A 15246-nucleotide genomic window follows, 5' to 3' on the forward strand; every position below is an offset into this window, starting at 1 on the left:
TGTACAATTTCACAAAGCAAGAAGGTCTGTCAACCCCAGTTAATCGCCGTCACAGTGCGAACCTGGGCTTCCTCTGTGACATGTGAGGCCAAGCCACCACTTCTTTTTGAACTGTTGTTCATGCAATACCACTGGATGACAAATCAAGCTTCCCAGATCTGTCACAGCAGCCTACAGAAGCCTGTGATAGCTAGAACCATGAACAGACAGGTGGGGAAGGTGTTAGAACTGCTGATCACCTGATGACCGGGCCAATGCTTAGACTGCTGTAAAACTTTGGAGCCCACTTTAAACAGACGTTATAGATTTCAATGTAATCGTCTTTGATTTCCTCAGAGAAATAATAATAAATTGAATTCACACATAGCTAATACTTTATTTGCTAGTACAGACCAGGCTCGTAAAGGCTGAAACGGGGAGGTGTTTTTGGGGAGGAATGCGTATGAAGCCAAACCCACGTTGAATAGATGAATACAAGGAAAAGGGGTGGAGGGTATTTACAGGGCTGAGGGGAGGAGATCTGGCTTGGTCCTACTCCCAAAATGAAGTTATTACATACCTTCGATACCGGTTCCCATATACAGCAAGAATTTTATTCCGAATTTGACCTGAAATGGAACAAAATGTGAAAAAACGCTGCCTGTGACCACTGACCTGTCGAAAATAGCCCCCACTCCTGCACTGTGGGCACTGTTCCTGTGGACGTGGAGCCCAGTGGCCAGCAGAATCCCATCCTTCACGGCTATTGAGCGATGGGAGAATGATGCGATGAGCAGCTCGTTCCAGCCTGAGAAAGACAGCAGCAGGAAAAATGGAATTTACACACGATACACATCAGTATAACAACAGAAAGAGCTTAAACACATGACTTTAAGGGGGTGAATCTGCTGTTGAATCACAGTGTTCCTTTAACTAGTCTGCCTAGCAACTACAACCCTGTACAAGCCCCATATTTCCCTATAGAATAGAGCTGGGGAAAGGCTGGGGAAAGCGCTTTCATCTGTGAGACAGCAGAACTAAAGAGGTTATTTATAGAAAACCTGATCGCAGTGAAAGAGAACACTCTTTGCACTGCTATACACTTCCACAGAGGAGCTGCATCACACTAATAATAACAAAGGCCAAGCAGGCACAGTGTGCAGAAGCCTCTTACTGGTACCTGTTTACCTACAGTACGTGGCCAAAACCGTTTCACACAGGATTCTTGTGAAATCAAAAAATAGTTTTGCTACAATCACAACTTCTACTCTTCTAGGAGTGTTTACTTTAAACACTGAAGGATGTCTGTGTGGATTTGATTGCATTCTGCCGTATAAACACTAGTGAGGTCAGGCACAAGCCCCAGTTTGTAGTGTTAATCCTTACCAGAAGAGTAAAGGGGACAAACTACCTGTTGTAGTATATGTATTACTATTATTGCATATAAGTACCTACATGTATAAATGTAAAATGTCCTCACCTGCTCGCAGCAGGATGACCTGGTCATCTAGGGGCAGTTCAGAGAAGTGGGGGATTCTCTTGGCCCATTCCACCAGAGTGAAGAGCTGTTTGTCTGCTGCCTGGCAGATGTTAGTGACCGGATCATTGGGCTGCAGGGGGAGAACCGAGAACAAACCGGTGTTAGATGAGCACAGAGACCGCGAGGAATACAGAGACAGCAAACTACAGTACGCACTCGATCCGCACCGCCGAGTTATTATTAATCACACTGCTGTCCACACGTCCTCCACTGAGTCCACACACAGCTGTGTGCAGTAACAGCAACACCGTAACTCTGAACTATGTGCTGACAGCCTGCTCCTGCAGACCTCAGCCATGACCTCAGCTGTGAAGCTCCTTCATGTTTTATTTGTGTGTGTGTGTGTGTGTGAAAAAGTGCACCACAGGTGTAAGAGGTTTAAACCAGACAGATTAAACAATAGATTTTAAAATAACACAATCCATTATATTTGAATGTGAAAGTACTATATAAATAGAGAAATAACACAGATACAGCACTGTGCAAAAGTTGTAGGGACCAGAGATTATGAGATTTATAAAATTATTTATCTGAGAAGTAAGTGATTATTTGCTAAAAACAACAAATAACACCCAACATTAGATTTAAACCAATACATAATACAGTACATAGTTTTATCAGTTATTAAATAATGATTTTAAATAATGTGTGCTGTGGATTTACAAATTCATGCAAATCAAGGAGAATCTGAACAAAACACTGTTCTTCAAACTCACTCTCACCTACTACTTTATAGAGAAACATTATCTTATATTTCTTATTTGTTTTATATTATTATTTGTTTGTGTTTACTGTGATTATATCCAACTTTATCCAAGCCCCACACTCACTGAGAAAGCATTAGTTTAAATATATATCATTATCTTAGGTGCCTAACACGTCTGCACAGTGCTGTATATAAATCATAATAAATTGTGTAATTGATAAATAACCAGCAGCTGTTTTTTTACATTCTGTGAAACACTCGTTAAAAAACAGGAGCAGTAGAAATGCTCCAAAAGACACTGGAACTGTTTTACATTAACTTACATTAGAAATACACACGGTCATGTTTTGCTCCAGCCCTGGGGTTCCCGACCTGTTTGACATCAAAGTTCTGGTGATCTATACATCAGCAGAACACATTAAGACCCTTGGGAATGTACATCGTGAGGACATTTTGGGGGTCCTCACACCTTCTAATGAATGTTTAACATGGACAAGAGTGAAATGACTTACTTTTGCTTGGTGAGGGTAACGTTAGTGTCAGGTGTGTGTAGAGTTCATTAACTACAGAGGACTTTATTTCAATGCAAGGTCCTCACAAGTATAGCAAAACAAATATATTGTGTGTTGTGTTGAAGCCTGGAAGACAGCAGACCTCGGCTCTCTGGCCCTGACACCACTGCGGCCACACGCAAAAGCACACGCACACACAGTGATCCCCTTTGAGCGGAAGAGAGCAGGAAGGCAAAAGAAATAGTCCTTCTGCCCCGCGACGATCAGGAAATACCTGCAGAGACGCGGCGTTAAAAAACACTCCCCTCTCAGCCAGGCATTTCCTGCAGGAACTCCAGAGGACAGCGAGGGGCTTGACAAACTCCCAATCACTCACACACAAACAGATTCCAATGGAGACCTCTTAGAGCAGGAAAATGCTTCATTAAAGTACTTCAATTAATCAACACAGTGGAGAATTAGCTCGGAGTGTAAGTCCCTGACCTCACACTCATTCAGTTCAGTCACGAGTCCTCAGCGACTTTCACTCACCGTCACGACAAATCTCATATCTTTATAAGTTTCCAGGAGGACGGAAAAACCTTGACTTTAAATAGAAGCTAATATAACGAGATGTACAGGGACACAGACGGGAGATCTGGCAACCCGTTTGGCTGTTTCTGTACCCGTTTGGAAGCTGTTTTGATCGCTCGGGTTTTCCTGTTTACTCGTTTCCATTGTTATTTCTATATTTATATCTGTTTTTATAACCTATTAACCATCCATAGATCTATCTTTTAGATTGTCTCCGCAGGAATATTCATTACAGAGGCACTAAAACTGCCACCGGACCCTGGAGTAACGTTCTTGGTGTAAGTTACTAAAATTCACTAAAAGCGGTAAGTACCTGCAATTCCATGGCTACTACTGGCTGTTTTGCCTGCTCAGAGTGTGGCATGTTTAGTTTAACGCCCTTTTCCACCTCTAGCAATAAATACAGTGGTTGTATTTGTAGTAAGTGTCAGCTAGTTAGCTCTCTGGTGGATAAAGTGGACCAGCTAGAAGTGCGCATCCGGAGCTTATTATTGTTGAGGGATAAACAGCGAGATTCAGTGTTAGCAACTCCGGGTGCCTTAGGGAGAGTTAGCACCCCCACGACTCAGGCGCTAGAGCCCTCACAGCGGGGTGAATGGGTGACGTCTCGGCGTCATAGCCGGAAAGCTAAGGCTGATGCTAACGCTGAGGCCAAAGCTAGCCCACCGGGACACCACGCTCCTCCGATTCGCGTGTCAAACAGGTTTGCCCTGCTCAGCGAAGCACCCGCTGAGGAGCCTGTTAAGAGTGCTCTGGTTATAGGAGACTCTATTGTTCGGCACGTGAAATTAGCTACTCCTTTAGGGGCGCCGGCAGTAACAGTTAGCTGTTTATCGGGAGCCAGAGCGCCGGATATTAGTGGCAACCTTAGACTGTTAGCTAATAGGAGATATTCGAGGGTAGTCATTCATGTAGGGGCCAATGATATTCATCTGTGGCAGTCTGAGGTAACTAAGGGTAATATTACAGAGGTGATTAAACTGGCCCAGACGATGTCCGATGCCGTAATCTGCTCTGGCCCCATACCAATGCGGCGTGGCGACGAAGCTTACAGCAGACTTTGGGCGTTAAATTGCTGGATGTCCAAGTGGTGTTCCGAAAATCAAGTGGGCTTTATAGACAATTGGTTACGTTTTGAGGGCAAGCCTGGTCTTATAGGTAGGGATGGTATCCACCCCACGCGGGAGGGTGCTGCCTTACTTTCTTGCAGTATAGCACATAGTCTTTTAGTTAGTCAGCAGAGTAGTGTAGATAGCTGCTGACAATCCAGAGCCGGGACCAGGCCGCAGACAGACAGACAGGCTAAACCGACCATCTGCGAACTGTCTTGAGACGTCACCCAGGTTCAACTGTATTGAGACTGTCTTTCCCCCGAACTAAATGTAAAAGTAGAAAAACAAAATCAGCCTGTTTCAGCAACCTAATCAATATTAAATCATACACAACACCTAGCAGCAACACCTCAGAACTAAAATTTGGGTTACTCAACATAAGATCACTAAACTCAAAAGCACTCATCGTAAATGATATTATAAGTGATCATAAATTCAATGTTTTCTGTCTCACGGAAACGTGGGTTAAACCAAATGAATATTTAGCACTAAATGAAGCCACCCCCCTAGGCTATAATTATGCACATAGCCCAAGAATATCAGGCAAAGGAGGTGGAGTATGTGTAATTTACCAAAATACCCTAGAAATTAGTCTTAAACAATGTGACACCTTCTCTTCTTTTGAGGTTCTCTCCACTATTATTACAAATCCGGTCACAAAAAAGGACGCATTTTTATTATGCAACATTTACAGACCACCAGGGCCTTACTTAGAATTTCTGAAAGAATTCAGCGATTTTGCTACAAACCTAGCGGTGTGCAATCATAAAGTTATAATTGTAGGAGATTTCAATATCCATTTTGAGAAGGAAAGTGACCCACTAAAAAAGGCATTTACCTCAATCTTAGACTCTATTGGTATTACTCAAAATGTAACAGGGCCTACACACTACTGCAGCCACACTTTACACTTAGTTCTGACACTAGGTCTTAACATTGACAAAATTAATATCTTACCGCAATCCTCAGCAATCTCCGACCATTACCTAATTTCATATGAGCTACGTCTTAGCCATAATATATGTAAGAACCCTCGCTATTCTACAAGGCGTATAATAAAACCATCTACCGCCCTACAATTTATAGAAAACCTACCAGAACTATCGACCCCAGTTCCAACTCCATCAGACCCAATGGACCTAGATGTACTAACTGATTACCTAGAAAATACCTGTCGATCTACTTTAGAAAAGGTAGCACCACTTAAACATAAAAGTATAAGACAGAAAAAGCTCGCACCATGGTATAACGATAAGACCCGTACTTTAAAACAAACATTACGAAAACTAGAGCGGAAATGGCGATCAACCAAGCTTGAAGTGTTCCATTCTGCCTGGAAGGACAGCCTTATAGAGTATAGAAATGCCCTCACTAAAGCTCGCTCAGCATATCTGGCCTCGCTGATCTCCAATAATAAAAATAATCAGAGAGCACTGTTTAGTGTGTTTTCTAGAATTACAAAAAATCAAGCAGGTTCTGAACAACTAATTCCAGCAACTCTCACCAGTAAAGATTTTATGGACTTTTTTAATAATAAAATTGAGAATATTAGACAACAAACTCTAGCCACAGGATCAAATCCATCCTGGCTGCCACCTGATGTGAATGAAATAAAACATAATATAACTGTAAAAGAAAGACTTGAAACCTTTTACCCACTCCCACAATTAGAACTAGAGAAGATTATCACCTCCGCAAACTGTACAACTTGCACACTTGATGCAATTCCCACAAAGTTGCTCAAAGAAGTACTACCAGCTATTATTGATCCTCTTTTAACTATAGTAAACTCATCCCTTAGCCTGGGCCATGTACCCAAAGCTTTTAAACTAGCAGTTATTAAACCTATGATCAAGAAACCAAATCTTGATGCTAGTACACTGTCTAATTACAGGCCTATTTCTAATTTGCCATTTCTGTCTAAGATCTTAGAAAGAGCTGTGGCCCAACAACTTAGTTCATATCTACATAAGAATCATATATATGAAAAATTCCAATCTGGATTCAGGCAACATCATAGTACAGAGACAGCTCTAGTCAAGATAACAAATGATCTTCTTCTGGCCTCTGATCAAGGCCACGTATCCCTGTTGGTGCTTCTTGACCTAAGCGCAGCCTTCGATACAATAGACCACAATATTCTCATAGAAAGGTTAGAAAACATGGTTGGAATCACAGGGACAGCCCTATTATGGTTCAAATCTTACTTAACGGAACGTTATCAATTCGTAAAAGTAAACAATCTAAATTCAAATTATTCTAAAGTAAGATTTGGAATTCCACAAGGCTCTATTTTAGGACCATTATTATTTACATTATACATGTTACCGCTAGGCACAGTTATAAGAAACCATGACATTAACTTTCACTGTTACGCAGACGACACACAATTGTATATTTCAGCCAAGCCCGATGACAAACACAGATTAAAGAAAATAGAGGACTGTGTAAAAGACGTGAAAGGCTGGATGTTGCGTAACTTCCTCCTTCTAAACAGCAACAAAACAGAGGTCCTGCTTTTGGGTCCAAAAGTGACAAGAAATAAATTATCAGATTTAATTTTAAATCTAGCTAACTTTCCAGTTAAACCTGGTTCAGCAGCAAAAAATCTTGGTGTCATAATTGACCCGGATTTATCATTTGATCAACACATAGGTAGTATCACTAGGACAGCTTTTTTACATCTTCGCAATATTGCTAAGATTAGAAATGCCTTATCCCTCCAGGACGCAGAAACATTAGTACATGCCTTTATTACTTCAAGGCTTGACTACTGTAATGCACTACTGTCAGGTGAAGCGGAGGGATGCCAGTGTTTCAGGATGCTCCCGTGTCTGTGTGTCCTCCTGGTTCTCTCCTTTTAGTTAAAGCTGTCATAGTCAGATCTGCCGGAGTCATTAGCCACACTCTGGAAATTTTCATATTTTCTACTTTACAAACACAAAACAGTTCAAAACTAATTCCATCCCTTTACATTTTTCCGAGTAAACGACTTCCCACCTGTCTGTCTGGACACTGATGGATGACTGTCGAGATCCTCCTCCACGCTTCAGACCAGCTGCCCACGCTCCAGCAACCACCAAGTGCCTTGAAGCTGTCCCTACACTGAAGTTCTCATGGACTACTAACTATCATCACCAGTAGATTGACCAGAGGAGGATGGGTCACCCCTTGTGAGCCTTGGTTCCTCCCAAGGTTTCTTCCTCAGCTGGGGGAGTTTTTCCTTGCCACTGTCGCCCCTGGCTTGCTCACTTGAGGGTTTTACATTTGTCTTTACATTTCATGTCAAATCTTGTCTTACTGGAATTCTGTGAAGCTGCTTTGTGACAACATCAGTTGTGAAAAGCGCTATATAAATAAATTTGATTTGATTTGATTTGATGTTATTTTATTTTGCTCCATTTTAGATTGGGCCACTTCTGGCTTAAGAAATTATTGGAACAAAAAGAAGAAATAATACAAATAAATACATATATATAAGCAGGTTTCATTTCAACAGAAGGTGCTTTACACACAGTTAATGACCCATAAATTAATTAAACTAAAATACCTCTTATTAAAATGAAATTGGACACAAAGTGTCACTGATGTAAAGCACAACGACACAACTCTGTGCAGCCCTCCTTGTGGTGCAATTCCTAACTATGGGTGATGAGTGAATGGGTGAGTATCAGTGAGAGTGAGTTACAGGTCTGTTCTAATACGTTTTTTGCATCTAATCATGATTCATCTTTAAGCCTTATTGACATTTTAAAGTAGCATGAGTGTGGGGGGGGGGGTTCCCCTATAAGCCACAGTTGTGACTCTGTTAGCCTGTCTTCACACACACACATACACACACACACACATCTGTGTGTGTGTGCCTCACAAAACAGTGAACCACAAACCAGAGAAATGAACAGAGGATTCACACTGAGCAGACTGAGTTTTGGAAGAAGAGAGTGTCAGTGTCAGAGAGAGAGAGAGAGAGAGAAGGAGAGAGAGAGAGATAGAGAGAGAGAGAGGCAGAGGTGAGAGAGAGAGAGACAGGAGAGAGACAGAGGAGAGAGAAAGAGAGACAGAGGAGAGAGAGAAAGACAGTGAAAAAAAGAGAATAGCAGCAGAAGCAGTGTGTGTGTGTGTGTGTATAAGGACAAAAGTAAATCCTGTGTCAAGAAAGGTGAGAGCGACTGCACAACAAACAGCTGATAATATGCACAGTCACCATGAAAACGAAAAACCTTGTACTACACCTCTGACATAGAAACTGTATGAAAGAACAATTGAATTAACTTGCAATTTAACATTCAATTTTTAAATGATTACACCGACCTCATCAGCACAGTACAGGCTTTGAATATTTAATTTAGCAAAACACTGACAAGGGGAGGGGCCTAATGGATGAGCCCTGTGAAGAGCTGGCGATACAGTGGGTGTATGGGGAGTCATGGGCTGAACTCCCATGTAAGTGAGTAACCTTAGTTGTTAAGAGTAACTGATTGCTGATCTATTCCTCTCTAAACTTTAATTATATTCCTTTGTAAAGCATTTTGAACAATGGCAGTTGATTTTAAACATTCATTCATTTATTATCTGTAACCCTTATCCAGTTCAGGGTCGCGGTGGGTCCAGAGCCTACCTGGAATCGCTGGATGCAAAGCAGAAACTCACCCTGAAGGGGGCGCCAGTTCTTCACAGGGCGACACACACTCACTCACAATTATGGACACTTTTGAGTCGTCAATCCACCTACCAACAAGTGTTTTTGGACCGTGGGAGGAAACCGGAGCTCCCAGAGGAAACCCACGCCGACACAGGGAGAACACACCACACTCCTCACAGACAGTCACGCGGAGGAAACCCACGCAGACACGGGGAGAACACACCACACTCCTCACAGACAGTCACCCGGAGGAAACCCACGCAGACACAGGGAGAACACACCACACTCCTCACAGACAGTCACCCGGAGCGGGACTCGAACCCACAACCTCCAGGTCCCTAGAGCTGTGTGACAGCGACACTACCTGCTGCACCACCGTGCCGCCCGATTTTAAACATGCTCCTGAAACAACTGAATACCACACTAACGTATTAAAAAAAATCTAAGCTAACATAACAAAGCTATTCATACCTTATAAGAATGAACTAATGACAACAACAGAATCAAGGTCCTCTACTGACGTGGCATGGTTAGTTCTGTCTCACAAACACCACTCCAACTCATCTTCATCACTCCAGCTGTTGTATATATGCTCTTAGCCAGCACCTGACATTGATCTCGGTGATATGAAGTTCAGGGATGTCTACAGACTTTGGGACATGCCGTGTTTAAACACAACTTTCAACACAAACTTCCACAAGTTACTTTCAGATCACTCCCTCATACAAATCAGTCCCACTCTCCATGAACCCGTCCGTTCAGAACAACAACAAACAAAAGGGGAAAAAAGTGCGGAGAAACGTTGCTCGAATCCCACTTTTAAAAAAATCCCAGGAATCAATACGGAGATCTTCTGTGGCTCTTTCTGCATTCCAGCATGCAGATTCCCCCGAGAGGCTTTAGGCCTAAGCACTGAAAGCTCATGCCAATACTTCTCCTCCTATGAGCCAGTCTTCCAGCATTCACTCAATACTCTGTTTAAAACTCTGGCACATCGGCTCTCAGCTGCAGAGGATCAAAGGCGAGAGAGACAGCAACACTTTAGACACCGCCTTGCATTGACTTCACTCCAGAGCCGCGGTTTATAGGTAGAAACGTTATATACAGTACTCTGACGAAGTCTGAGTCTTTGGTAGCTGAGTGTTTTCATTTTTTGCTTCTTGGCAGTAAGTCTATGTCTATTTTTGGCAGCGCAAACACATCAGAACAAAGGAATAAATCATCTGATTTGGATGAAACATTGTCTCTGCAGATTTTGTCCTTTTCTTGAAAGAGCCAGCTGGTCTTTACACTGTGTTTAAATAGTAAAGTAATAGTCCAAAGTACTTGCACATAAAGTCCTATTAACTTCTATTCAAAGACACTAACGCTGCACTAACCCCTTCCGGACCTGATGATCCTGACATTTACCAGCCTTCATATGTGAAAATGTGAAAGTCACAATGCACAGCTTATTTGTTTATCAGTATTTATTCTGTATTAGTGTTTCAGAGCTAACCTTTACTGATGAATAGCTTTCTGCTTTGACCTCCTGTGGTGAGGGTGAGCAGGTATATGTTTAACCGAGTGTGTGTTGAGAGAGTGTGTGTTACAAGCCAGTTCCAAGAGGTGCTTTGTATCTTAAAAAAATGTTTGCAAAGTAGTGCACAAACACTGGTTATTTGCCGAATTTCACATTAAATCTAAATTTTAAACATAAAATTTTGTAAAAAAAAAAAAAAAAGCTTGTAAATGTAAAAGTTAACCCAGTAAACAAAGAACGTCCCTGGACGTTAAAAAGTAGTTAAAAAAGTAGTCTGTCCGTCAAGGACATATTGTAAACGTCAATGGACGTCCAAAATCCATCTTAAAAAGTTAGTTAAGTGGTGACCAATCGATAACGTCAGTGGACGTCCAAAATGCGTTTTATACAAGTAATTTATTTCGGGACCAATTAATAACGTCAACGGACGTCCAAAATACGTCTAATAGTCATCTTTTCAATGTCTGTGTTTGGACGTCTTTTCAACTTTCATTTTCAACCTTAAGAGAACGTTGATTAGACGGCAGTCATTACGTTATTTCAACGTTGAATCAACGGCTTATAGTTTACTGGGAAGGGACGTGTTACATTTTCACCCCCAATGTTTTAATGAGAAACTATGTTCGCAGACTGGTTTAAGTACCTCCTCATATAAACTAATATATATATATATATATATATATATATATATATATATATATATATATATGTGTGTGTACAGGAGGTCCTAGGGTTACGTCAGTCCCGAGTTACGATGTTTCGTGGTTACGACACATCTCCCATTTACTGTATAAAGCCTTGTTTCGACTTAAGTGGTTTTGCGTCGTAAACGTCGTAACGTGAACTTCGTGTTTGGTGCGGCGCGGCGGAAGAATACACGGTTACGTGGCTCGGGACCGAGGAGGATAGGTGTGAGGATAGGATAAGTGCTTACAGTATGTTATTTACGTACAGTATGTACGTATGTTCCGACTTACACCGAAAATCGGTTTATGACGCGACGTAGGAACGGATCAACGTCGTAAGTCGGAACCCCCTGTATATGCTAAAATATTTGCATAATTCTGACGATATGTAAACTAACTCTTGCCTGACAAAAGTTTGGGAACACCTAACATTCCAAAACAACTGTTATTCTGCAAAAAAATACTTTAAATGTCTTTTTGCCCCCAGTAAACTTCCAAATAAAAAAATAATAATAAATAATTTTTAGAACTGAAATGTAGAAAGAAGGAAAGGTGACCCCAAACATTTGGCAGGCAGCGTAACTCATGAATATTTGCGAATCAGATCAGGGACATTCAGACAACTCTCCAGTGCAACAGATGTCTGTTGTGTTTCGAAACTAAAAGATAATTAATGCACAATGCAGCAATGAAAAAGAAAGCAGAACGTCAGTAGAGAGGGCCTCCACCGACTCACCCTCAAAAGAATACAACTCCCAGAGTTCTAGTTAAACACAGCAATGCTCATGAATGATGCATCGCTCCCTTAGCAGTGTTTACTCTGACCTCATTTCTCTCTCTTCCTGGACAAATGGAGCGACAGAGAGAGAGAGAGAGAGAGAGAGAGAGAGAGAGAGAGAGAGAGAGAGAGAGAGATGGCACTGAGGGCTTCCCACTGACCTGGACACAACAGGCCAAAATCATTCACTGTCTTTGGAGTGTGTTGTAAGTTGTAGAGGTGTGTGTGGACCAGAATGAATCATCCTACTAATATTTATGTGGTTGAATGCCATCACGTCTTCACAGCAATGTTCCGGTAAAGAGTAAAGTGTTCCAGGAGAGCAGCAGCTGCAGCAAAGTGAGGAGCAACTACCAGTGGATGCCCTACATTTGTGAAAAAAAAAAAAAAAAAGATGGACAAGCAGGTGCCCAAAACCTTTTGGTAAAGTAGTGTAAGCACGATAATGGTCCGCGCTGATGTTCTCGCTCTCAGAGTCTGAGCGTGCGGGAGAGAGGGGCTGAGATGCAGCTGGCTGCATGATTTGTCTGCGAGACTGTCCCCAGGCTGGCGGTGATGGCCGCAGTTGTGGATTGGAGGAGACACTTTGAACAGACTCTTCATGACCATCGCAAAACAACTGCTGCTCTGTTTTTTTTTTTCTCTTCACTCCAGACGAGTCGAAAGCGTTCCGTCTGCATTATTCACGGCCGATCCCCATCCCTCGCTCGCACAGAAACGCCTCGCTTGCATATTGTTCTATCAAAATTTCATAACTGGAGGAGAGGAGATGAAAGACGTTTTAATTTTTCATACTCTGCTTAAACTGCATTACAGTTGCGTGACAAAGGGGAGGAAAGACGGAGTGTGTGTGTGTGTGTGTGTGTGTGTGTGACAGAGAGAGAGAGAGTCTGCAGCAGAGACAGGACTGGGACAAGAGGGAGGTCTCTGTCAGTTTTCGTGGAAATCCCCAAAAAACAGCAGCTCAGCCAAAAACACACAGAAAACAGTAAAGATTTAAAGAAAAAATTACTCCTAATTAACTAAATATTATGACGCATGCCGTCATTTAATGAAGCCTCAGTACAGAAATCAACAGATGAATAACAGACTGTGAGAGAGGGAGAAATAAAATAAGAGATTAGCAACTGATAATTAAAACAGTAAATATGGGAGAAACAAAAAAGTGAGGTGTGTGTGTGTGTGTGTGTGTGTGTGTGTGTGTGTGAAGTGAGAGAAAAAGAATGTGAGAGTGAAAGAGTGATTATACCAATTTAGTTTTATTTAATTGCTGCTGGTGTTGTTGTTGTTACAGAATAAAAGGTTAAAAATATATTACAAAGAGTAAACACTGTGGGAGAGCTAGGGTAGAAAAGATGACAGAACATGAGAGAGAGAGAGAGAGAGTAGAGAAAGAGAGTGTGAGAGAGAAAAAGAAAAACTGAGGTAGAAAAAGAGAGAGAAAGATAGAGAGAGTGAGAGAGAAAAAAGACCAAGGTAGAGAAAGAGAGAGAGAGTGAGTGAGTGAGTGAGACAGAGAGAGAGAGAGAGAGGTAGAGAGAGCGTGACTGGCTGCGAGCTGTTTCTTGTTAGACTGGAGGCGTGTTACTAACGCCTGTTTAACTCCTGTTCTAGGTCACCATGAGATAAACACACTTTATTCAGCTCGGCCAAACCCTGGCCATTAGGCTGCACTGACCACTCATTCAGGGCCTGGACTCTGGGCCTCGGCCCTGTGATTAATTACTGCATGGGGCAGTGGCTCTCAAAAGACATGGGACAGGGGGACAAGCCAGAGCCAGCAGGAGGGAAAGAGGGGGGGGGACAGAGAGAGAGAGAGAGAGAGAACACTTTCCAGCTCTACAAGAGTCCCCCCCACAGTGAAGTCTGATATTAATTTTGTTTTTTTTGAGGCATTATCAGTAAAAAGTGTTTGTGTTCCAGGGCTGGGACGATTAGCTCAACAATGATGAACATGGATCACGTTGAGAGTTTGTTTACTTAAAAACCATAAACACTCAGGAATGTTCTATAACAGTAATAAGCACTATCTCTCTGACAAAATGCAGTGCACACCCAGAAAGTACAGGGGGCGATATCACTTACTAGAAGAAATGTCTTTTTTTAAACTGAGGTGCAATGATGTGCCAGAAAAGGTGAGAGGACACTGCAGAAGGCAGAGAGAGAGAGAGAGAGAGAGAGAGAGACAGAGAGAGAGATGAGAGAGAGACAGAGAGAGAGAGAGAGAGAGAGGGGATACAGAAAGCAACAGAGATGCTGAGAGACAGGGAGAAAGACAGACCGAAAGAGAAGGGGAGACAGACAGAAAGACAAAAAGAAGGAGTGAGAGAGTGCTTTCTAGTGTCAGCCTGGCAGCTTCTCCCAGGAGGCTCTCTCTGCTTCCCCTAACATCACCTTCCAGCCCACACATCCTCATCGGCCCAAAATAAACCCCATTTACTCACATAACCGTTCCCCTCACTTCCAGGACATGCTCTCTGCGCTCTACAGCCGTCCCAAAAGAAGCACTCAGCCTGTCTCTTTCTCTGTCACACACACACACACACACACACACACACACACACACACACACACACACACACACTACTCCTCTATCTCCTGAAAACACTCTCCCACCATAAGGGTACTACATGTAGTCATTTCTAAGAGAAAAAAATCCCATTCCTCATTCTACCTGAAGAAGCTGTTTGATTAATTTGTTGTCTTGTATTTTTTCTTGTATTTATTAATGCTAGTTCTCACAGGTGTTCATTCCATGAAAGCCAGCATAACCTTCCTCTGAGACTACTTCTGAGCCATTACATCTCTCGGATATTAAGAACCAGTTCCGTTGAGGACTCTTAGAACCTGGATGGGAACCGAGACTCCACGATCTGCTGGGGAGGGGGGAGGGGGGGGGGGTTGCGGGGGCGCTTGGTTCCAGCATTGCTGCGACTGGATTCAGCACCAGAGCCAGAGCTAAACAGATAAAGTCATGGTTTATCCACTATTACCGCGGGTTCTGATGCACGTGTGTAAATGCTAACGAGTTTGCTCACAGTAGCTGACAGCTCATCTGCTTCTGACACATGTGAAGCCACTGGAAACGGATAAAGCACAGCTACAGCTTGCATCCTGATCTTTATCAGAGGCTGCCATGTTTGTCTGAGCACACACGATCACCTGCTGTTTCTCTTCTCTTTGAAAGCTGATTAAA

At 42.5% G+C, this 15246-nt stretch overlaps 1 protein-coding gene across 2 annotated transcripts in view; it reads right to left on the reverse strand.

Moving 5' to 3' along the window:
• rxraa (retinoid X receptor, alpha a) overlaps positions 1-15246 on the reverse strand; it is a 170586-nt gene that overhangs the window by 12272 nt on the left and 143068 nt on the right. For both annotated transcript variants that reach the window (XM_066645342.1, XM_066645341.1), the window contains exons 7-8: positions 1460-1589; positions 655-787 (exon numbers count right to left, since the gene is read on the reverse strand). In XM_066645342.1, the coding sequence (XP_066501439.1) occupies positions 655-787; positions 1460-1589 (263 nt within the window). The remainder of the gene's footprint in view (positions 1-654; positions 788-1459; positions 1590-15246) is intronic.

Source organism: Hoplias malabaricus, chromosome 15 (assembly GCF_029633855.1).
Source record: "Hoplias malabaricus isolate fHopMal1 chromosome 15, fHopMal1.hap1, whole genome shotgun sequence".
Lineage (NCBI taxonomy): Eukaryota > Metazoa > Chordata > Actinopteri > Characiformes > Erythrinidae > Hoplias > Hoplias malabaricus.